At 40.0% G+C, this 23779-nt stretch overlaps 1 protein-coding gene across 5 annotated transcripts; it reads left to right on the top strand.

Annotated features, from left to right (window-relative positions):
- Nucleotides 1–60: 60 nt before the first annotated feature.
- LOC127007470 (protein CASP-like) lies at nt 61–22235 on the top strand. 5 transcript variants are annotated; one of them, XM_050878532.1, is made up of 10 exons: nt 93–218; nt 11028–11764; nt 12053–12291; nt 12917–13147; nt 15729–15892; nt 16083–16170; nt 17555–17701; nt 18810–18932; nt 20321–20482; nt 21713–22235. In XM_050878532.1, exons 2-10 carry the CDS (start codon nt 11050–11052, stop codon nt 21959–21961), a joined length of 2118 nt encoding a protein of 705 aa, XP_050734489.1. In that variant the 5' UTR covers nt 93–218; nt 11028–11049; the 3' UTR covers nt 21962–22235. The 5 variants fall into 5 exon arrangements, with proteins under 5 accessions (XP_050734490.1, XP_050734492.1, XP_050734489.1 ...); XM_050878534.1 differs by having other exon boundaries at nt 12089–12291; XM_050878530.1 differs by having other exon boundaries at nt 11028–12291.
- Nucleotides 22236–23779: the final 1544 nt, after the last annotated feature.

A 23779-nucleotide genomic window follows, 5' to 3' on the forward strand; every position in this document is an offset into this window, starting at 1 on the left:
TTAAGAATTTCCCTGATATACCGTCTCATTCAGTACAGCAATGGGAGGCATGAATACGCTCATTTCTTAGTGATATTCTTTGTTTATTTAATGGTATGGCTTAATATTTTTCATCTTAGACTCTGCCACGCAAATATATAATGATCTCAGCCACACAGGTTCCGGACGCCATATGTCAGCTGGAGGGGGACGGTCTGCCACGTCTAGGCCACACAGGGGTCAGTATTTATGCGTTTTTCTCTGCTGTTTGATTATTTTACATTTCTTTGAGGTGACATGTGTGAGCCTCAAGGGATGTAGCTTTGACATGACGGATAAGTAACTGGTTGTGGTGTCTGGGAGGGACATGGCGGGAAGAATAAGGTTGCACTCTCCACTCTGAGGCAGGTGTTGTTTGGGGCCTCCCTCACCCTATAACAGTGCCCCTATTACAGTGTCCTCTACTACAGTGCCCCTATTAGTGTCCCCATTACAGTGTCCTCTACTACAGTGCCCCCATAAGTGTCCCTATTACAGTGTCCCTATAACAGTTTCCCTATCACAGTGTCCCTATAAGTGTCTTTATAAGTGTCCCTACCAATCATGGCTATTAAGTAGTGTCTGTACTCAACGATAAATTGTGTGTGATGGATGTTCAGTGTGTGGGAAATAATCGTTGGATATTTAATTGTGATACTATTATGAAAATATTAGACATGAAAACTGAACTAATGGTTATATGTGATATTATTCGTGAAAGAAATTAAGACACTCACTCGCTCACTATGATGTTTGAGAATAAGTGCATTGAAGACTATTATTGAGGCTAATGTTGTAATTGTTGACGGCCCTTGAGAGCGCTGCATCAGTGGCAGAGCAGGGCCTGAAACCTCATCAACGGTAAATGGTAACAGTGGTCAAATAGAGCAGCACCCAGGAAATCCCTGGGTCCATTTTTGAAAGCACCAAGGTTAGGTTCTTCTGCCAAATGAGTAGGAAGAGCATTCCAAAGTGAAACCACACGGACAGAAAAGAATCTACATCTGGCTTCACACGAGCTTTGGGAAACAAATATCTTGTAACAGTGTCCTCTTGTACCCATGTTAGGAGCCATAGTATATACATCAGAAGGAGATAGAGCAAACATACCATTAAAAATCTTCCAGCATATAAGAAGATCAGCACGCAAGAGTTTTCCCTTGACTGAGAAGAAATTGAGAAACTTCAGACGCTGATCTTAAGGGACATCATCAAGACCCGAGACTTGTTTAGTCCACCTTCGTTGAACAGATTCCTGGAGTGACAAGTCAGTGACATAGCCTGTGTTCCAAACTCCAGAAGTATGTGAGTGGTAAGCAACTTGGTCATAAAACTTGCCAACCGACGCAAGGTGGACTTCAGCAGGTTGTTAGACAGTCCTGCAGCCTTGCTAACTATTGATCGAATGTGATTATGGAACCTCAATGTTTGGTGTATGATTATACCCAAGTCAACAGCTTCTGAACTGAAACTAATGTTTCCCTTTGATTGAACATAGACCTAGATTGTGTATATGTCGAAGATTTGGACCAAAAGATATAATCTTAGTTTTGTCAGCATAGTGTCCCTAACTTGGTAGCTGCGAAGCTTATGTTTCTTAACGATGGAACACATTATTTTTTTATATTTTTTTTACGGTAACACATTCGTGGTCACTATTTTGTACCAATTTTTTGGACAATGAAAAAACAATACTTACAGTTCCTTTTATTAAATTTGTAAGACACCACCTGAAAATTTAATCTTTCAACTATAGTCTGAAAGAAAAAAAAAAATTTTTTTGTGGGTAACTAAAAAAAAAAAAAAGGTATTTTTTTTCTAGAAAACTTTAAATTTAAGACTCTAGGTATAATTAGGAGATGTCCATTGACCAGTAGGCAGCGGGGTGTGTGTGGGGGGCAGCACCGTGACCTGCAGCCTCCTAGCAGCACAACATCTTGTTGGTGGAACTGTCAAAGGGAACACATTCATTGACACTATTGTGCTAAAACCTTCATTATCTGACAAACAAAGTAAAAGAGCACGTACCAATCACCTTCCACCAAAACAGCACATCATTTTAGGAAGGTATAGGGGGCCCCACCTGTTTAGCCTGCATAGGGCGCATGTGCCACACGCGTAAAGTTGGGGTGGGTCACAATCGTGTCCTCGAATGTGTTCCAGGGTTAAAGGCTCCTCTAAGCAAATTAATGAGAAAAAAAAAATCTTCACTCACGCAAATCATCATATAATAAATATCAACGCATTTGTGATTGGTTTATACATCCTCTATTTTTTGGGGGTTATGTCCAGCAAAAAATTTGGCCCGTCGCTGGTACGCAGTAAAGCCACAAATTTGGCCCGTTGCTGCTGCCGGGCTAAGCTACAAAAGGAGGATCAGGGGGGTTCACAGGTGGGGGATGTAGGCGCCTTAATAATGTGACCCAGCTGACACGAGGGTTACTGGTCATGGGGTCAGATTCGTCAAGCCACTTATGATGTCATTGGTAAGTCTTCTGGTAACTTCTTCCACTTTGAATGCTCTTGATATTTATGCAGCCCCAATGGCAATGAACGAAGTGATGGCCTGGCCTGCAATGTTGCTTTCCATGAGATGAGACCCATACTTAATTCGTGGACTGTGAGATGTGCTTTGGCCTGTTGACTGTGTTGAGTGTCAGGCTGCAAGCAACAACTTAAAAAAAAAAGTTTTTGCTAAAGCAGGCATAAATCAACCTTGTTATCACATAGGGGAACCTATCATCCCTCTATCTCGTTGTGCTTATCTTCAGTAAGATTCTGAGCAGTTTGGGCGACAAGTGAAGCATTAACTCCTAACATCCACGTTCCCTTTCCTTCTACCAGTCATGGTGTGGCTAAGTAAAAAATACACTATTGGAGAAACTGTCTGGAAAACATGAGCTCATTCAAAGTGTAGAAACTAGAAAGTGATATATATGGTACTGAAGATGAAATACCATGAAAAAAGTGTACAGGGAGAGTTTAAGAGAGGGAAAGGTTGAAGCATCCCATTTCCTGCACAGTAAAACCATCTTCCTATGAGTCCATGGCCAGCCTCGCCATCACCACCCCACCACAACCAAATCATGTTCTGCCAAGGATACATACTGATGATCATTCACCATCGTCTGATGATGGTGACCCTGAATGAATGAAGGAAGATATTGGCAGTGAGGCATCATAGTTCTTCAAATGAGAAGGATGGTCAGATGGTGGGGAAATGAAGAAGCTGTTGAGCTGATAAAACTTAACTTCATCACCACATACATACTGTTACAAAATCAGATGTTACCACACTTGTCCTAAAATGCAAATGTAATCGAATATATAATTCTACAATCAATAGATATTGTATTACATGCCTCTGTGGTGCTGTGGTCAGCATCCCTAACTATGAATCTGTGGATCTGGGTTCAAATCCTTGTCAGGGTAGTTGGCGTGCAGCCCACCCAGCTGTTCATCCTCTCTTTTGGGATGGTCGATTAATGGGTACTTTGGGAAACCTGGGGAAGATAAACTGTGATAACCTGGATGTTACACTGGCCCTGTGTTTGATTAATGGGTCCTTCCCACCACAGGCTCAAAGGATTTATGGTATGGATATGAGCACCGTTGCCATGCACAGCTATAGCGTATGCTCCCAACTTAATGTTTACCTTATTATAGTGTACATGTACATACCCAGTCTGGTCATACTGCCAGCTGGTGGGGATTTCATGTCAAAACAGTGAAAAAGGAAACAAAACATTTAATGGTCATATAATTGGGGTTTCCTGTATAGAGATTTTGTTTTGATGTATATTGACACTGATTTTTTTATACCATGTATGCAAAAAAGTGATAAGGTTTTCTTTGAGTTCAAATATTGTGAAACAATTATTTGTTAGCTGTGTTTCAAAGTTCTCTGAAGTAAGTGTATCACGATGTATCATCACTTTTTTGCTAGCTTACCTGAAACTTTTGTTGAATAAATAGTTATCACTTTCAGAGAGCTTAGAAAACAGTGGCTAACAGATTTTGTCTTTCCTTGCAGATGACAAGTGACCTTCATGTTCTCTGGATGTCTGTAGCACACAATGGCTGTTAAGGTACAAGCTGTCATAGCTGCATGGAAAGATTTTGGCCTTGCTGAGGTACAAAGATCTCTAGATGAAAATGCCTCTGAACTTGCTGCCCGCCAAGATGAATCTGAAGAATCACGTAAGAAATTGGTGGAACTGTCAAGAGAATTCAAGAAAAATACACCAGAGGATGTGCGGAAGCAGGTTGCACCACTACTGAAAAGCTTCCAGTTAGAAATAGACAACTTAAATAAGAGGAGTAAATTTGTAGAAACTTCATTTCTAAATGTATACAAGAAAGTCATTGACATTAATGACCCACTGCCAACGTTAGAGTACTGTGTTGGTCTGGAAAAGAAGGTAGGGCGTCTTACAGACCTGGAAATAGAGAACAAGAACCTGAAAGAAACTTTACGTGATTATAATGAAGAATTCAAAGAAGTCCGGAACCAGGATGTAACAATAAAAAACCTAAGAGAGAAAATAAAGAATTATGAGGACATGATGGATGAAACCGTCACGTCCAAGGTCAAGGACTTTGAGAAAGAGTTATCTCAGCAGTATACAGAGAAAGAGAGATTGCTTCGTGAGACACAAGAGTCAGTCATGAGGAGGCTACAGGAAGCTGAGGCAAGAGTTCAAACCCTGCAATCCACTCTTGATGTCACTCAGTCAGAACTGTTCGAACTGAAGAGCAAGTCAGATGAATCCACCTTTGCAAAATCTGAAGAAACTGATATTTTGATGAATGACCTGGAGCGAGCCAACCAAAGGGCTGTGACTGCTGAAAGGGAGATGACAAGAGTACAAGAGGAACTCCTAGCTCTGATGTCTTCCCGCAGTACTGAGGTACCTGGTGCAGCCTCAGCTGTGGGGGATGTGGAACCATCAGCAGATTTCCTTGCCAGGTCCTCATTGGAGATTGAATTGGCATCCAAAGAAAAAGAAATAGCTCAGCTTGTAGAGGATCTCAAACAAGTACAGCAGTGTCTTAGTGATTTGACATACAAATCCTCTCAGGAGGTTGCACAGTTTCAGAGAAAAAGAGATGAAGATATGCAGAAGATAGAGAAACTGGAAGCACAAATTTTAAGGCAAAAAGATTATGAGGAAATAAAGAGAGAGCTTAATATTATGAAATCTGTAGAGTTTGGTGGATCTTGCACAGACGTACATGAGGAAAGTACTCAGGACTCACCATCATCCCCCAAATCCTTAGAGGTGCTTCTTTTAGAGAAAACTAAAACTCTGCAGAATGAAAACATGTTACTGAGGCAGTCCAATGCAACGATGACAAAGAGAGTGACAGAAGCTGAGCAGGAGCTTACAGACCTTCGTACCCTTGTCACAGAACAGAAAGGTTTAATATTCAACTTAGAATCAGATTTGTCTTCTGTTCAGTCATTTTCTACCATCTGCCGAGGAGAAGGTGAAGGATCATCCATGCCAGAGATTGTTGCAGAGGCTGTCAGGGCCTCCAGCAGCTGCACTCCTCCACTTGTGACCACAACATCCAACACACAGCCACCCACCCCCACACCTGGAGGCATTTCTCCGGATTTACCCTCTGCAGCAGAGTCTCTTTTGCCAATTGTTTCTGCTCAGCGCGAACGCTTCAGACAGCGCAATGAAGAGTTAGAAGGAGAACTTACTGGAAAAAGCCAGCAGGTGATTCTCCTACAAAATGAATTGGATGCCCTCAGAGCTGACAATTTAAAATTATATGAAAAGATTAAATTCCTACAGTCCTACCAAGGAAGGCAGCCCAAGGAGGATACTGCAGCTGAATCTCGATATAGCAGCCAGTATGAGGAGGCCCTTGACCCCTTCTCATCTTTTTCAAGAAAAGAAAAACTACGACGCTATTCAGCTCTCAGTCCCTTTGAGAAGGTCACTTTGTCTATGGGACGGTTCATCTTGGGGAACAAAACAGCACGTACAGTAGCCTTTCTGTACACAACTCTTGTACACAGTCTTATATTCTTAGTCTTGTATAAGATAGCACACATAGAGTCTTGTAAGAGGGACTTTGCATCAGACTGTGCTCAGAAATTTGCTGAACATATGCATCAAGTTCATGGAGAAAATGATGTTAATCATTTTTGAAGTGATGAATGCACACACACACACACAAAAAAAAAAGTAACTAGAAAGGCTCTGATGAAAAGTTAAACTTACGGAGTTTGCCAATAGACCTCTTTCCAAAGTCTTCAGATTCTGCTGCCAGATGAAAGTAGGTCAGAGGGTGGAGCTTAGGGTTAGCTAGGTGGCACAGACTTCAAACGTTTGTGTAGGTATTATGGGCTGAAAGGTTCGAAAGCCCCTGCCCTCAAAGCCACAGGCCTGACATCTAGGGAGGAGAGTGACAAGAATTGGAAAGGAATCTATTACACATTAGAGCTGTTTAACAGTCAACATTAACTATCCCATGAACACAGTGAGTGGATATTTCAGAGAAGTTTGGCACACCTTCATGTATGGTCCTGTATTTGAAGATATAATTTTTTTAGCAGTAACATTAAAAAATACTTGCTAAACCACACTGTAATTAAAAGAATCTTCAAGTGTATCCAACATGTTTTCTCTGTCCGGAATCTGTTGTTATAGGGTATAGAAAATAAGCAGTAATCATATGTATTAATAGTGAATAATGCACAAACAATAAGTTTTTACATTTGTATGCACAAGATTCTGCAGTGTATGGTGGAAATACAGGCAGTGAAGATGGTTGGTGTGTGGGGAAAAGTGTTCTCAGTGTTAAAGGTTCCTGTCAACACGAGTGCAGCAATATTGTTACATAAGGTTGTCTATACATCTGCTTATTATACTATTCTGTCTTAAACAAGGTTAAGAGCAATAGCAGTTTCATAATTGTTCAGCCTCTGTTGTTTTTTCTCTATTCGTCTTATCAACTCATATCATGTGTATCTTGTTATGCCACTTTAATTGTAAAGTGGTAACTGCATTATTTATACAGATTACATTTATGTGGAAATGCTTAAGAGGAGTGACTGGTTCAGATGACGTTTTTATTATTAATAGAACTAACTCAACCAAAATTTAAACACATGGTAAGGAACAAAAATGATGACTTTTGAGAGCTTGCAATTGAAAACTGGTTAATTAATTAATTCTGGAATTAGAGCCAAGAATTAGACTTAGTCCCAAATATTCAACCTGTTTTGGAACCCTACTCCTCCAAGTCTATTACACCTACAATATTGATGAGGTCTCATTGGAAAGAGCATGAAACATTAATTACACTTTTATAAATTTTGTTAGATCTCTTCAGGTTTTGACCCTACTGACCCTGGTTTAGATGGTATTTTTTGTACCTAGAGATCTATAACTTTGAAATTAAGTCTGTAGGGGAATTATTTTCTATTTTGATAGTCTGTATGCCATACTCTTCCAAATGATGCTCACCCAGTGTTGTAGGTCTGATAGTTTTTGAGCTTGAAAACTCTGAAGTTGGAAAGTAAAATTTCGAGAAAACACATTCAGTTTTAGAAGAGATTCTAACACCTAAAATTATATGTAAAATATGCTAAGGTATTCACAGACTTAGGGATGTTAGATGAGGAAATTATGCCTCAGGGGATATTCTCTAGTACCTTTGGCAATGGAGTATTCGTATTTGGTATATGTATTCAAGTACATTCAAATACAGTATTGGGATGTATTAATATTTGAATAATTCCTTTTATTATAAATAATGTATTCTGATTGATATTTGAATACTTGAGCATAGTATTTGTGCTCTATGAATAATGAGATGAATATATAATCATAAATTTATTTCCTCTCAGAAGTGACCATTCACTTGACTGTAAAGTGTTGCCTTCAGCCAGAACACATGGAGAAGTGTGACATCATGGCTGCTAATTCACCATGTTTAGTAGTGAGTTCTGAGCTACCAGATGGAAGGTATTTTTCTAGGAAAAGTATTTATGAATAAATTAATGAAAATTTTTATTAAGCATTTGTATTTACATTCAAATTCCTAGAATTTCATTGTATTTGTATTAACATTCATATTCTTTGAAATTTGAGGTATTGGTATTCGATTACTAAACTCATTCTTTCACTCAATCCCTGCCTCTAGCTTGATTACAGAAAATGTTGGGACGGTCAGATTTTGAATCTTATGAACCAGTCATTCTCCTTAATAATTATATCGTAATTATGTTCAAGCTACTAAAGTGGTGCACCAAGCTTTCAGCTTGATTTGTTCTGCAAAAAAGTGTGCGATACTTTAAATCACTAATGTTAGAGAATGAATGATAAAGTGCTTAGTTGGTGTATAGATGACAACTTTGAGACAGAAGTCTCAACAGAATTCCAAACCAGTGGTGCAGTAATATTTATTTGCATTGCTTGCCCGTCATATAATTTGTGTTGACAGGACTCATATGTTGCCAATAGTTTGTGTACTTTACTGTGTATATGGTTTACTGCACTCTAATTTCCTCCTGTAGACATGCTCACTGAAACTTCAAAGATATGTTCTTGGAATTTTCAAATAGAATTGGAAAGAATAGACACATGTGAGAACCAAGTACAGTTACTCCAATAAATAGATGCAACTAGATGCCACACAGACAATGGTAAAGTAATGGTCGAGCTGGCTCCCAGCCTTACTAGGCACTTTTCCTTTTTTGTAGAAAACTGATATTTTGGCATCAAAGTCAAATCCTGGAATATTTTGGAATTGCTGCAAAACAAATTCATGAGTTAAAATGTGGCAAAACTTGGTGCACCACCGTATACATATATTTTTTTATTTTCATAGTGTAATAAATAAATATATATATATATATATATATATATATATATATATATATATATATATATATATATATATATATATATATATATATATATATGGGGTACTGTATAATGTCGTAGTGGTACATTGTCAAATCTGTATTACAGCGCCTTGCAGGGGGAAAATTGAAAAGTTGTGCTAGATGCAACAGCGGCATTCACCATGGGAAACTAGTTATTTTTAAATGCCAGGAACACTTACTATTTTATAAATTGATTCAGTGGATTTATGGCATTAACAGACACCCCTCTCCCTCTTAGTCTGTTAAAGCCAAGGATTTATATATATATATATATATATATATATATATATATATATATATATATATATATATATATATATATATATATATATATATATATATTCCATGTCCAACATTTCACATCATCTGTTAGATGAGTTATGGGTATCTATTACTGAATGGGCAGTAGGGTGCAGCTAATGCATGACAGACTTTGTAAGATGAATGCTGAACAGTATATTTTTAACAACATTCTGAAAATAATTATAGTAAAAGTTAAGGTGGAAGTTGTATGCCATTATCTAATACTTTGTTTACCATCAACAAGGAAAGTCTTACTTGGGAATAAAAATAACTGAAAAATTATGCATATTTCAAAAGCCTCTATATTGTATTTATAGTTTGTTGCCACATAGCTGCTTAAGAAAAAGTACGTACATGGAAAACATAAAACTGGCAGAGCATAATTGAGGCACTTAGTTCAGAAATTCATCAAGTGCCACCATAGCCAAAATTGAGCTGAGCATCCCACAGCATTCCCCAACCATTGCTATATCAGAATAGCACTAATGTACACTTATTGTAGAAATATTTAGGTTGTCAAAATTTCCATTAGTATCTCAGTAGCTTTCAGCTTTGTTACTGGGTCAGGAAAGAGTGGTGCTGCAGTTGCAGTCGCTGGATAGCCCCAGCATTAGGAAGGCAGAGTGGTAAGTCCTTGCTTCCGAACCAAGCTGTTGAAGTTAGGGTTGATTGAAGATCTGGGCAGCATGTGGGTAATCTTCCGACACTCGGTGATGGTTGGTAAATTAGCGTGTTCCAGTGGGACTATACCTAGGTCCACGGGCTCACCACGCCCGCGTGTTGACCACTTGGCCACTGCCTCCCCAGGCAGTCCTTTAGTTATGATGGGGTTGGTTCTGACAGGCACGTTGTAAGTCAAAATTTACATTAGAAAACAAAACAGAATGATATTCAAATGTCCTGCTGCAGATAAAGCGGCGTTCATGCGCCTCCTACCTTCCCCCCTCCCTCGCCTCTGTCCCAGGCCAAGTACTGGATATTGGCGATTGCCTGACTGAGTATGGTGAACATCCAAGGATGGGCCATGGCCCCTAGGCTGTAGTGATTCTAGATTCCCTGATTTTTGTGATTCCCGGAAAGGTGCTTCCCCTAGTAGTTCAGGAAATCAAGGGTTGAGTGTATTAATTTTTTTTTAATTGTTGGGTGTATTAACCAACATTCTGCATCCTTTTCATTGCATCATAGAAAACTTTGATTTATTATGAACAAGTCTATGAGGTCTGCTAGTGAGTGGGATTTTACTCAAAATGGAGTAAGTCACATTCATCATTTCTTCATTCAAAGTGGTGATAAAATTAACGGTCTCAGTCAATAGCCAAGGCAATCAGCTGCCTTTTCATGTGTAATTCATGAACACTGTGGTTGGTTTAGAAATATGGCATTTTTGAACATCGTAAAACTTTGCTGTTTTCTATTTGTGAAGCTTACTGATTATTTAAAACTAAGCACCTCTTATGAAGGTAAAGTTAACTAGAGTCAAACTCAAAGAGGAGCTTCAATTCTGTTGTAAATATATATATATATATATATATATATATATATATATATATATATATATATATATATATATATATATATATATATATATATATATATATATATATATATATATTATTTAAGGCATTCAGTTTTGAAACAAATTAAAGATGTGTGAACCATCTATGAAATGCTCCCATTATTTTCTATTGCATGAGTATATTTTGATCTTCTTTTAGATTTTGTTGAAAATTCTTAATATCAACCTGAAAGTATGTCACAAATTATGGGAAATTAATTATGAATGCTTTTGTTACAGATCATAGCCTTTATAGGCAATCATGGACCAAGATAGAAAGGGACTGCCCATAAGCCATCAGGATGATGACCCCAGAAGTTTCTTTGATCAGCTGTCACCATTGCCACAAGACACCACCCCAGAAGGCATACCATCACAACTGACATCAAGCACAGCAGACATTACTGCCAATCCTCACCCTGAGCTGATGATTCCCTCTAGTATTACTGTGGATCAGGTACCTCCACAGCCCTCACAAACCAACTTATTAGTTGGTCAGCAGTGTGCAAATGTTACAAATGAGAGTCAAGGTCTTATGAAAGGATCTCAGAGTCCAGCATCCTATGACCAGTTAGCATCACCCACAAGTCTGCCTGTAACCGTGGAGCAAGGGACCCCAGTGGTATATCCTCCATATCAACAGACAGATTTGATCCTTCCACAAAATGTGCAAGAGTCGCATCTCACCATTCCATTAACTCCTCAGGCCAATCCACCATCCAATGAATCTTTATATGCTCCCCAAGTTCCAACACCTGAGACCCCCCAGAGTACTTCCTCTCAGCCACTGCCAACACAGCTCACTCCAATCCAATCAGCGATGATGATGAGCATGACAACATCAATGATGGCTGCTGCCACATCTCCTAATGCCAGTATGGATGTGGAGGCAACCACCGTAAAATTTCAGCAAGCGAGTCTCAACAGTGATGTTTATCCAAACACTCCGCAGTCAGAGTCGAGTGTAACAAGCTCAGGTACAGTTGCGTTGGACAATGTATCAGTTTCAAATCCCATGTCAACTGGGATTTCTACATCAGCAGCAACTAGCGAACCAAAAACTCAGACATCTAACATGAAGGCTCAAATAAGCTTAGGTTTGGCACATGAATCAGTACTCAATAGACCCAAACAGAGTGAATCTAAACTACATAAATACTTCAGTACTACTAAGGCACCTAATCCCTTTGAAAGCATTGGAGGTAATATATTGGGAAGTTGCAATGACTCAGCAATGATAAATCCAGTGTATATGTCACCAACAGATGGTTTCAACATCAGCAATGCCATTCCATCTCCAGACTCATTTCTGACCCCAGCGACAGAACAAGATGTGTTTACCGCCAGCCTCCTCTCCAGTGATGCTGACAGGAGACATGATGCCTGGATCCCCTCAGAGGCCACAAGACAAGCCTTAATATCCATGTCCACAAGTCCCCCAGGCACATATTTTCCAGAAAAGGAGCTGCTCACCATGCCAGGGATAGCTGTGAAGGAAGATTTTGTAAGAACATGTATTTTCACTTGTGTAGCTGTTTTGTTCATATTCATTAATGTTTTACTAGAGTATGTAGTAGTTATATTAATTTGTAATAACTAATTTCCTTCAAAATTCCCCAAAAGGGTAATATCCAGATATAGTCCATTCTGTCATGATTCATGGTTTGCAATTCTCGTAGTTTGGGAAATCCTTGGGCAAAACATTACATGATGTGAATTTTAAAAATACTTGATTACTGCAAACTTCTAATTTTTTTTTTAAATCAGTCATTACTCAGCGGTGATGTACACTGCACACGAGACAAAGGCATGAGTTAGAGGTGATAATAGCCCTATCTCACATGTATATCATTCAGTCATTCAGGGTTAGCAAGAGCTGCTGTAGTCATTCATTTAAGCTGGACCTTTTGCTCCTAGCTGAGTAAGTAAGGACGCTGCTGATTGGCTTTTGGCAGGTGGAGCGTCTGACATCTCTGCTGCCTAGAACACACATGGCATCATAGGTTCAAATTATTATTTTTTTATGGATTTTTACTCCAGATTTGGCATTGAAATTCATAATACTGTTGAATTATTCACCTCAGAGAAAGTCTTATTTATCACAATTTATGTTTTGCTGAATCTTCCAGGGAGACCCTGTTAAAAACCTAGTTAGGACTTACCTAGGAGAAGAGCAGTCATCCAAACGAGTGGTGCTGACGGCAACCTCCGTGACCCAGGACGACCGGGGGCTGAGGCAGCTAATAGCAGCAGGATGTTACCATGCAGCTGTCAACCTAACGACACAACTCCTAACAGTGTATGGCCAGGGGGAGGGCAGAGCTGGTCACCCAAGCAAACACACTGCACATTCAATACAGGTGTGGAATGCACCATATTATAAAAACTTTTTTCTCTCCACTTCTTTGTGCCCTTCTAAGTTTTTTCAGTAGATCTTTTGTGAGGTGCAACCATAGGTGGGCACGATAACAGAAAACCTTATTCCCGATACCCGATAACTGATAATGGAAAACCTTATCGGTGATAACTGATATTCGTTAACTGGAGACACAAATATAGGCGATAACCGATACCCGATATAAATCCACAATTCCGATACTAGCTTGCAATAAGTCCGATAGGCGAAAATGATACTACAGTCACCCCCCGCCGTTCGCGGTTCGGTCGCGGTTCGCGGTCGTCAACTAATTGTCCCCCCATCCCCCCCTTGCCCCATACGCGGCCATATACGCGATGCGTATACGCGGATGCATTGGAGCTAGGGAGGGAGGGAGAGGAGGAGGAGAGGAGAGAGGAGGAAGGAGGAGGAGAGGGAGGGAGAGAGAGGAGAGAGAGAAAGAGGGGGGGACGGGAGAGAGGAGGGAGGCGGGGCAATGGACGTTAAGGCGGTGTCACACTAGCACTTTTTCCGTCGATTAATGCCATTTCCGTCGATTTTCATCGTTTCCGCATGACTTTATCGCATGAATTTGTCAGACGATCAGGATCGTCGCCTGCAAATTTCCGCCCTTTGTTTACATTTCCAACCTGTCGACGCTCTCCTGCAGTGACAGCCTTCCTGGTGTCACTTCTGGCAATGAGAGGTGTCACTAACTCCAGAAGTCTGTGGTACTGGCTCGATCCCTCTAAACTCAGCTCTTTTACAGCCTACAGTACACTCTTCTTTCCCGACGAGCCAACCATGAGCGCATCCATGCACGCTTTTTTGTTTTAGCTGTCTAAGTCTCACAATACACAGTATTAGGGTTCAGAGCAGCGTATCTTTGCCGCAGCGTGAGACGAAACACCGTGTGTGTGTGACAGGCCGCAGCCAAGATATTTTTCAGAAAAAAACGACGGAAAAAAAAGTGGAAAAAAAGTGCTGTGTGACACACGCCTTTAGTTTTTGCTCCTGGTGACGTCACGGTTAGACTGAAGACGTCATGCTTTCTATTGGCCAGCAGTCACTCCAGGACGACTGCTATTGGTCGAGATTTTCATAGCAACATTATCCTAAAAAAAAAAAATCGCGCCGCCACACTGCAGTGCCATTGATTTACTTATATCGCAAATTGGGCTACTTTGGGAAAAAAAAACATGTTTTATATGACGTGTCAGAGGTGACTTCCCCAAATGCATATTTTCCCATAGGGTTATAGTCCCGCCGTTCGCGGTTTCGCGCATCGCGCCGAAGTCCGGGAACGAAATACCCGCGAACGGCGGGGGATGACTGTATATTGATATTTCAGATAAAAAAAACATAGATAAATTCAAATTTTCATTATCTATATTTTTGAAAACTTACAAAACCTGAAAACCACACGTTGACATGTACATATAGGCGGTAATAGTAGAAACGCTTGAACCGGTGTTGCGTTATTTGGCGTTCCCACCGTCAAAAGCTGGAGCTTTTGTTTACAAACACTGATCTCTCATGAACTGGCCCATCACTACTTATTCAGTTATTCTTACTGATCACCATTAGCACTTTAACAGTCACTTCAGTAAAGAAGCACTGAAGCACTGGGAACCGGAACACTGGCACTCACTCCGTCACTCGAGACGCAGCTGAGAGGCCACGCGCCACACCGCCGCGTGATAACAAGCCGTTGGTCTCTGTTTGCGCTTTTTACAACAGGATCACAAATTTCAGGCAGTGAATAATCATTTTTGGGGCAAAGTTAAATTATTTTTCTCTCTGATAGTGTTTTTTGAGTCTAAAAAAATAAATAACCTAGTGTTTTAATATTGTGAGCTAAGTATGAAATCTCTTCACCAAACATATTTCATACCCCAAATTTTTTTGGGAGGAGACTTTTTTTTTTCTGAGGCAGAAAAAAGTAGCGATTATCGCTAGTTTTGTTACAAAAGTAACGAAGATACCGATATTTATATAAATAAGTAGCGGATGGCCGATAACCCGATTTTGTCATCAGCGATAAAGTATTGCGATAACTTATCGCAATAATGCCCAGCTATGGGTGCAACCTTCTGAATCATATGTTAGGACTATTATAGTCATGGTGCCAGAGTCTGAGGCATGCATTATCATGCTCTGGCAATTAACCTGCTGTCACACGGCATGTTGATTTCAGAGATAATTCGTATATGATAGCCTATGCATAATACATAGCTGTCAGTATTAGTATTATGCAGGGAGCAATGAAGAAGACTATCATTTATAGTTGATTTTGAGTTTCAAATTATTAATACTGTCACAGACAGCTGTTTTGTTAATTTGTCACTGATTACAATTAATAATTAGCCTTGATGTTGCCTGCCACGTAGAAAAGTATAACAAAACAGCTGTCTGCAATATATATATATATATATATATATATATATATATATATATATATATATATATATATATATATATATATATATATATATATATATATATATATTATATATAAGATCATTTATGTTCATAAGTAAAACATGTAATATCTCTCCCAACAGCTGTGGTTTACAAGAATAGCTCTGCTTGTCAAACTTCGCAGGTTTTCCTTAGCAGAGGTGGAATGTCAGTATTTCAATGACCTGGATGCCCCAGACTTGTACTTTGAGTTCTATCCAGAACTCTATGGGGGCAGAAAAGGATCCATGGTGCCATTTAGTTTTAGGTCTGTACAATATTTTTTCAAAGTACATGTATTAGTATATGTTTATTATGTAATAGAGCTGCTTAAATAATTTTACATTTTTTTTAGGTGGGAATTATGAAAATAATGCTGAACATTGGAACAGTGGATCTTGGAATCAATATATTTACCTACAAATGAGATTGTGCAGATCCATCTTTTTCTCTGACAGGCTACTCGTGGCAGAGCTTCCTCAGCACTTAGGGAAGCACACTCAGGCCCTTGACCGTCTTAATGCCCTGCTTAGAACATGTAATAAAGTGAGTTATCAGGAGTTGCCTTTCATAAATAGGCCAGTGTACAGTCCTGTCTTGCATTTTGCATGTAACTGGTGGCAAAAAGTTGTGAAAGGTGACTGCATCAGGTGAAGTAAATATTTTTTTGTTTATCATCCTTATGTGAAGTTAATAGCTAGTAGGAAAAAATAGATGCTTCCAACCTGGCAAATCAGGATCAATTTTTCCACAAAGTTTATCATTACTTTGTTTTTTCTTCCCAATTTGAAACTTTTGATTTGCACTTACTTTTCTTGGCACTGGTGGGGTGCTCTACAGTCCGACACATCTAAAGTGGCGCCTCTGAAGTAGACAGCCCTCTATACACTGTTGCTACTTCTCCGACTGACCTTGCGTACCGTGCCACTCATACCCTTCTCTCTCTTTGCGGCCACGAGAGAATTTTGTCGGTCAGTTCTAAGCCTACGTGAGACTCCCGAACTCGAGGGAAAGATTTAAGCCGCTTTTAGCCCCATATTATATCAAAATTATGCCATATGGCAGACACACACCAAAATATGGCAGAAATGTCATAATTTAGGCAGGCAGCGCAACTGTGGTGTGTTGGGTTGGGACCCAGACCTGAGCTGACAACGCCACGGAGGCAACGGTGCCAAGTGTTGTACAAATTTCTTTGTATTCACTCACAAATAGAAAATCATTCAAAAAAAACTTTTTTTTTTGTACAAGAGAGAGAGAGAGAGAGAGAGAGAGAGAGAAGGGTGTGAGGGGTCCGGTTCAGGAGCCGGTTTGGAGACGTGACACCAGTGTATGGGGAGCTACCAACGTCAGAGGCGCCACTGTAGATGTGTCGGACTATAGTGGTTCACTGCCACAATTATCTCCTCCAGTAGTATAATATAAGCTTCTTGTTATTCTAAAACACACAAAAAATGGATCTAGCCATGAGGGTGAGAAGTAAATTTTCAGCAATTTTACTTAGGCCAAGATCATACCAGGGACCAAGACACAGGGTTCAAAGAGACATCTCAGTGGTCCTGGGAATTTGGGGGCCATTTACACACCGTATCCTCTTGGAAAAAAAAAAAAGTATTAGTGGAAGGCAGAGGAGGAGAAAAATGTGAAGGGACAGTCCATGCAAAATTTGTTGTACCAGGGACAGAGGCCCGAGGTCACACCCCAGGCATCTCTGGTCTTGAAGTCCCTGATGACAAAAATGAGCTTAAAATGGGTGAGAGTCTGAGGTAACTCATTTTTTTTTTCAGCAGAACTATTGTATTGACCAACTTGCATATAAATCACTCATTTGGCCTTTTCCTCATCAGCTATTTTTCATTATAAAAGATTTTGAACCTGAACTCTTCTGCCTGCTTTGTAGTAGTCCATAATACTGGATTTTGTTTTCCAGATAATAAAGAATCTAAACACTGGGCTGAGTGAGGATGGAAGCAACTTGGAGATGACCAATAACATGCGCGACGACTCCCTCAAGTTATGGAGGACACGAAGGCACAGGGTCATGTACTCCATCACAAACTGTGCTGTCAGCTTAAAAGTAAGGCTAATGATATGGATCTTGTCCTGAATCCCATTGTAAAGATCCCTTCACTCTTGCTGTTATTATGATAATAAATTATGTTGTCATCAACATCTAACATTAGTACATCATTCATCATTTGTCCTTGCCATTGCCCTGAACATAGCAGTCACTTCACTTCTCTTTACTTTTAAGGATGGTGGCCCCAATCTTCCCTTGTGCATTGAGTATATCAGGCTAGAGACCACCTTAGTTGTGTATTGACCTAGTTGTAGTATACAGAAATAGTTAGTAGAGATATTAAATATCTGAGCCCAGTTAAAAAAGTGATAATTTTTTTAATAGAAATTGAGAAAGTAACAACACAGTGGAAGAATTGGATGATTCATACAGAAACAAGATTGTTTATATAATTTATTTTTTATAGAACATTTTTATATTATAGTTTGCCAGTGGTGGTTGTAATTTCTTGACTGTCTGATGTCCTGTGTCCCTCAGGTAATGATTAATGCCTGCTGTCAGTTGCCTCTTGGGGGGTGACAGAATATGGCTGCCGGTGGAGAGGAAAGTTTCCATTTTCCCGAGGATGGCACGGAGGAGTTCTTTAGGGTTGAATGTGTGAATGTGAATATATTGTATTAGAAGTTATAGAAGTATTCGAGTGCATATCAGGAGTGGAATGGGCAGGAAATGAAGAGGGAGGTGTGTTCAGTATTGGTTGTCCCAGGAGCATGGACAAGAGTGGATGGGCATGGATGACGGATAAGACAGATATTGGAGCGAGAGAGAGGGGCAAGGGAGAGAACAATGAAGAGCAGACAACTCATGGGTGCACTGGAATTGTAAAAGGAAATGTGGGTAAAGTGACTGTGGAGAGTGTATAAGGCAAGATTGAGGGAGAGGGTTATCAGGAGACCACCAGTGAAATAGATCTATAGGATGGATGAGTATTGGAAAAAATTAACAAGTGAGGAATTGAATGTCATGAGAAGGAGTCCCAGAATAGGGAAATATGGAGACACCTCTGCCCTTTAGACAGAGGTGGGTAAATTCTGGTGTGGGGACAGGGTGTTGGAGATATATAGATAGATATAGAAAATAAACTACTTACAACCTATTCCATCAGGACTTTCGCCTGGCTGGGAGTCTCATTCAGCGCCTAATTCAGGAGGACCCCAATTCTGCTGCAGGACTGTACTCTGCCTTAGGACGACTATGTCTGCAACTTGGTGATGTCACAGCTGCTCAGGTGAGTTGTCTTCATGGAGAAGCAAGACTTGCCATTGTCAGTCGTTTTACCAATTTGATCAATCAATTAATCAATTAATATATATATATATATATATATATATATATATATATATATATATATATATATATATATATATATATATATATATATATATATATATAATCATTTCACTATATAAATCAACCTACATTAAACGCCTTATTATACACGTTATTTTTATTTTTTTATTTAGTATTCAACCCTATTTCTTTCCATTTATGAATAATACATTTAATTTGCTTTCTTTTGATACCAAATATGTATGTATGTATAAATGAATATTTATATATATATATATATATATATATATATATATATATATATATATATATATATATATATATATATATATATATATATATAAAATATTCATGTATTTATATACATTTTTTTGTCGTGGCGCGTGAAATGAGTCAGATTCGTCGAATTTTCGTCGCGACTTCTGGTCAAGCTCGAGCAAAAACTACTGAACCTAGGAAGGCGTGCTTGGTGGCGAATGAAAGCTCTATTAATACAGATTAACAATCAGAAAAAAATTAGAAAGCATTTAATAAAGAAAAAGTTATAAGCAAAAAACTAGGACGTGTCCAAATTGCGGCAAAAGGGCCGAAAAGTGGGCTATTTTGTGACAGCTCGAGGACAAACTTGGAATCGAGCTATCAAAAAATCCTTCGAGCTGGTCAAACTACATTGCCAAGAGGGGCTACATGCCAAATTACAGCCTTCTAGAGGCAATAGCAATGCCACACTAGACAAAAACGGCAAAGTGTCTGGAGTTCATCAAAATCGCTCTCAAAAGGGTTTAATTTTCGAGCTCTAGCGACGAAATTACTGGGAGTAGGGAAATGTTATTCATCGTATTGGAAAGCACATTGGTAGGGCTAAATTATTTGTTAAATACGTATTTTTAAATTCTCAAAAAATGAGTGGGTTTCAAGGTTGGAAACTCAAAAATAGTTTTTTTTCAGTCATTTTTTTGCGAATTTATTCGATTTTTTACCCTTTTGAGTCAGTTTTTGAGCTCGGTCGCTTGATTCAAAATATAGCCCTTTCATTTTGCCGTCGATTGATACCAAAAACATTTCTGTAGCCCTAGAAATAAGGGAGTTATGGCGATCTGCACCAAAGCGGTTGATTTTCCAAAATTTGCGGCAAGTTTCCGGTCCATAGTGTAGGGTTCACTGGTCAGCATAATGATGTTCAAAATCACACATCAGTTTTCTACCATCGAGTAGCACATAGAAGACCAGAATGGCAAGCAGTCCTCAGGAACAGGAAGTATGAGAAACTAGAATTTATCCATGATGATGAAATCTGGAAATATAACTACTTCCTTCTATTTTCAGGAAACATTTAACCAGTATTTTGAACACAGTCTACCTCCCCCCCACCATGACCCTGTTCAGGGTCTTCTTCACTCTGCCTACATATCCATAGCACAGAATGCCTTCAAGGATGCAGCAGAGATTCTACAACAAGCACACAAGCTCAACCCTAGTAATGGACTGGTAAGACAAATTTTATACGGTAACATATACACTAAATATACTCGAGAAAAAAGTCAAATTTGGGGAGAGCAAGTTTAACTAACTAGAATACTACATTAAGCTCTCTATTTAACATCTAGAATATGTGCTAAATGGAGGTGTTATTTCAATGAAATTTATCAATTAGGGAGAGGTCACTCGGCTAGTCTGTGCAACCACGAGACAAGTGGCCACCACTGTGTCAGGTGGCAGCTGTGAATACTCTTCTGCTATCCCTGGGGCTGTTGGTCCAACAACTAGCTTCCTCTTGTAGAGTTCGGTGGTGGGGGCATGGGAGACTGGATTTCTCACCTCCTTTTCCTGGGGCCACCAGGGTGGTGTAGATGAGGCACAAGCTTGGTGATGGCTCTCAATGTGCTGCATGAGGAGGCGAAGCCTCTGGAACTGAAGGTCTCTTGGGCCAAAACCAAGGTCCAGTCATTTGGAGGTTTACTAGATGGCATTGTTCAGTCTGTTCAAGCAGTTTCACATACCTTGGTAACATAGTGGAAAACAATGGTGGGTCTTACCAGGAAGTTACTCGCTGGATTGGCCTGGCCCATGGTGTTATAGACTCGCTCAACATGAGTATAGGGCATTGTCAATTCTTATGCTGTCGGATGAAGGTCTTACCAGCTTAGTTCGTGAAAGTAAACTCCAGATACATGGGCATGTGGCACGCTTCTTGGACATTGATCCTGGATATACGGTTGTTTCTGTACAAGACAACCATGTCTGGAGGAGACAAAGAGGTAGCTCATGGCTGGGGCAAGTCGATTAATTCTTGAAGGGGCTTAGAATAGGAAGGGCAGCTGCATGGAGGCTTGCCTGGGTTGACTGTCTGGGGTGGAGTTAGTGGGTGAGTGAAGCAATGCACCTTCTGGCATATGCTCTCTGTTAAGTAGTTAGCAGACCACCCTTCAAGAAACCTGTGAATAACGAAGCTGAGAAAAAGCAGGGTCAATTTTATTAATTTATATAGTATTTTACTCATTAAATTATACTGATCATATTCATTTGACAAAAATCATTAAAATGCTTGCATGTATTTCAATCAGCCACACTAGTGGAAGGGGCTGAAGCCTGCTTTGTGCACTTTGACCAATAAAAATTGACAAGTTCCCAAAGAGACCATATATAACCCTACCCTCATCTTGTATTTCTTGACAGTTTTATGTTCATTTTCCAACCCTGGTGAACTTTCCCTTGCAGGTCATCAACAACTATGGTGTGTGCCTCATGTACACTGGGAGAGTGAGTGAGGCCATCACTCTGGTGGAAGGCGCCGTCTTCTCACAGCCAGATCGCTTTTTGCATGAAGCAATTGTTCTGAACTTAGCCACAATGTATGAACTAGAATCATCCAATGCTCACCAGAAAAAGTTAAAATTACTCTCATTAATTGCCCAACACAAAGGGGATTCTTTCAATGTGGCAGCATTAAAACTTCAACCTCAGTAATTATTTTACCTTGGTATAAAAGTGTCATGTATTGTTAAAGTGGCCACTAATGCCACTCTATACTTATAAATCCATACTGAGTGATCTGTAGTCTTCAGACAATATTTCAGTTCTGTATATCAGAGAATCTGTTTGTGAAATTAACCAATTTCCAATTTGTATGCAAGTGAAATGTAATATTTTGTGTATTATAATAAAAGTACCTTTAGCTTTAGTAGTAATTTTTTGTAGATTATTGTATATAATTACTAACTAATAAAATGTTTCCCATAAATGTTAGTTTCAATCACTTAACATACGCAAAAAATCAGCATCAAAAGTCACCCAAAAAATCAATCAATTGTGAACCTCCATGATGCAGTGGTTTGCATGGTTATCCAAGAAACCGAGGGCCTGGGCAGTCAGAACACATCCCAACCAGCTGTTCATTCTCCCTTTTTGGACTTATTGATAAGTGGATACCTAGGGATGGTAATTTGTGGAAACCTGTTTGTTTACACCAGTCCTGTGTCCTCGGGTAATGGCTTGTTACCAGCCACAGGCTCAAGGGCCAATGTGACAAGATAAGTACCGAGCTCTAGCGCAGCTGTAGCCTATGCTCCCAGCTTTACACTAACCTTTTAAAAGACTACATGGCACAGTACAGGAATAGAGGAAAGAAAATTATTCACTTACTGGTGAAATTTAAAGTAAAAAATAATCCAGTCAAATGATAACTTCTACAACTATGACCAGGCTAGAAACTCATTTGATATAACTGAAGGGATAACTAGAGGTATGAGAATTGGCTACCATATTACTAGTTTTATGTTATGGCCTAGTTTTGAATCTAGATGGCCATGAGGCCAGTGTCTGATGTGATCACAACAAAATTAAGGTTCTTGGATGGGTAGGGTCATAGATTTTACTGGATGGTTATTTCTTCCTCTGAAGGCTCTTTATCTCTCCCTACAAGGTAGTCAGGATTCTAACTAGTTAGTATCCTTCTAAACACTATCTCATCTCTTAATATTCACTGGCCTAGTCCATGAACCATCTCAATGTCTCTGAAGCCGCTGCCCTACAACAAGGTACATTAATGTAGTATCATTTGGCAGTGTTCAAAAGTATACAGTAAACCCTCTGGTATATGGGTTAATAGAGCCACGGGGGCACGCGGATATGGGAAAAACCCGGATATGGTGTACGTTAAGTCTACGGACCAGAAAACCCAACTTTCGATCATGGCCTGCCATAAAGGCAACGACAGAGTATACTGCATAGGTGCTTCTGTCCATACTCATAATATGGTACGCCCCATGACTTTGTAGCAGTCAGTCTGTACCAGGGAGTGAAATGCGCGCGATTGACGTGCTCTGGGCGCTAAGAAAAGGGTTCGAGCAGCGTCGTCACGGTTAGCACTTGCGGCAATCTCTCCCTGGCTTATCGCAGTCCTGCTGCACCTTGAGGGGATCTGTTACTTGGGATTCGGCAATTAGGCGCGACAGCCTCAGCCGCTAACCCATTGCTGGGGTGCCTAGCCCTGTGTTCACAGGCAGCAGCTAATGTTCCCCTGCCTAGCCAATCACAGCAGTGGGGCCTGGACCCAACCCAGAAAAGCCCAGGTATTTGTGGCACCCGGGTCAACCAGAAGGCATACCAGAGTGATACCTGAAGCGGTCCAGGCCAGCAACGGGCATCAAGTGCTCAATGCAGGCTTCTATACGGATGCCCGGGCAGGCATTCCAGGGCGCTACCTTTTTAAGCCCGGCAATAAGCCCGAAGGCCCACAGACGCCGGGCAAGTACGCCAGGCCGCCCCACTCTGAGTGTAAGTGGG

Source organism: Eriocheir sinensis, chromosome 35 (genome assembly GCF_024679095.1).
Source record: "Eriocheir sinensis breed Jianghai 21 chromosome 35, ASM2467909v1, whole genome shotgun sequence".
NCBI classification, from domain to species: Eukaryota; Metazoa; Arthropoda; class Malacostraca; order Decapoda; family Varunidae; genus Eriocheir; species Eriocheir sinensis.

Excerpts from the sequence above, each read along its gene's own strand:
- LOC127007470 (XM_050878530.1), top strand. The coding sequence starts at position 11,050 with ATGGACCAAGATAGAAAGGGACTGCCCATAAGCCATCAGGATGATGAC. Across the intron at positions 12,292-12,916 it reads TAGCTGTGAAGGAAGATTTT|GGAGACCCTGTTAAAAACCT; the intron begins GTAAGAACATGT and ends TGAATCTTCCAG. Across the intron at positions 16,171-17,554 it reads TGCTTAGAACATGTAATAAA|ATAATAAAGAATCTAAACAC; the intron begins GTGAGTTATCAG and ends TTTGTTTTCCAG.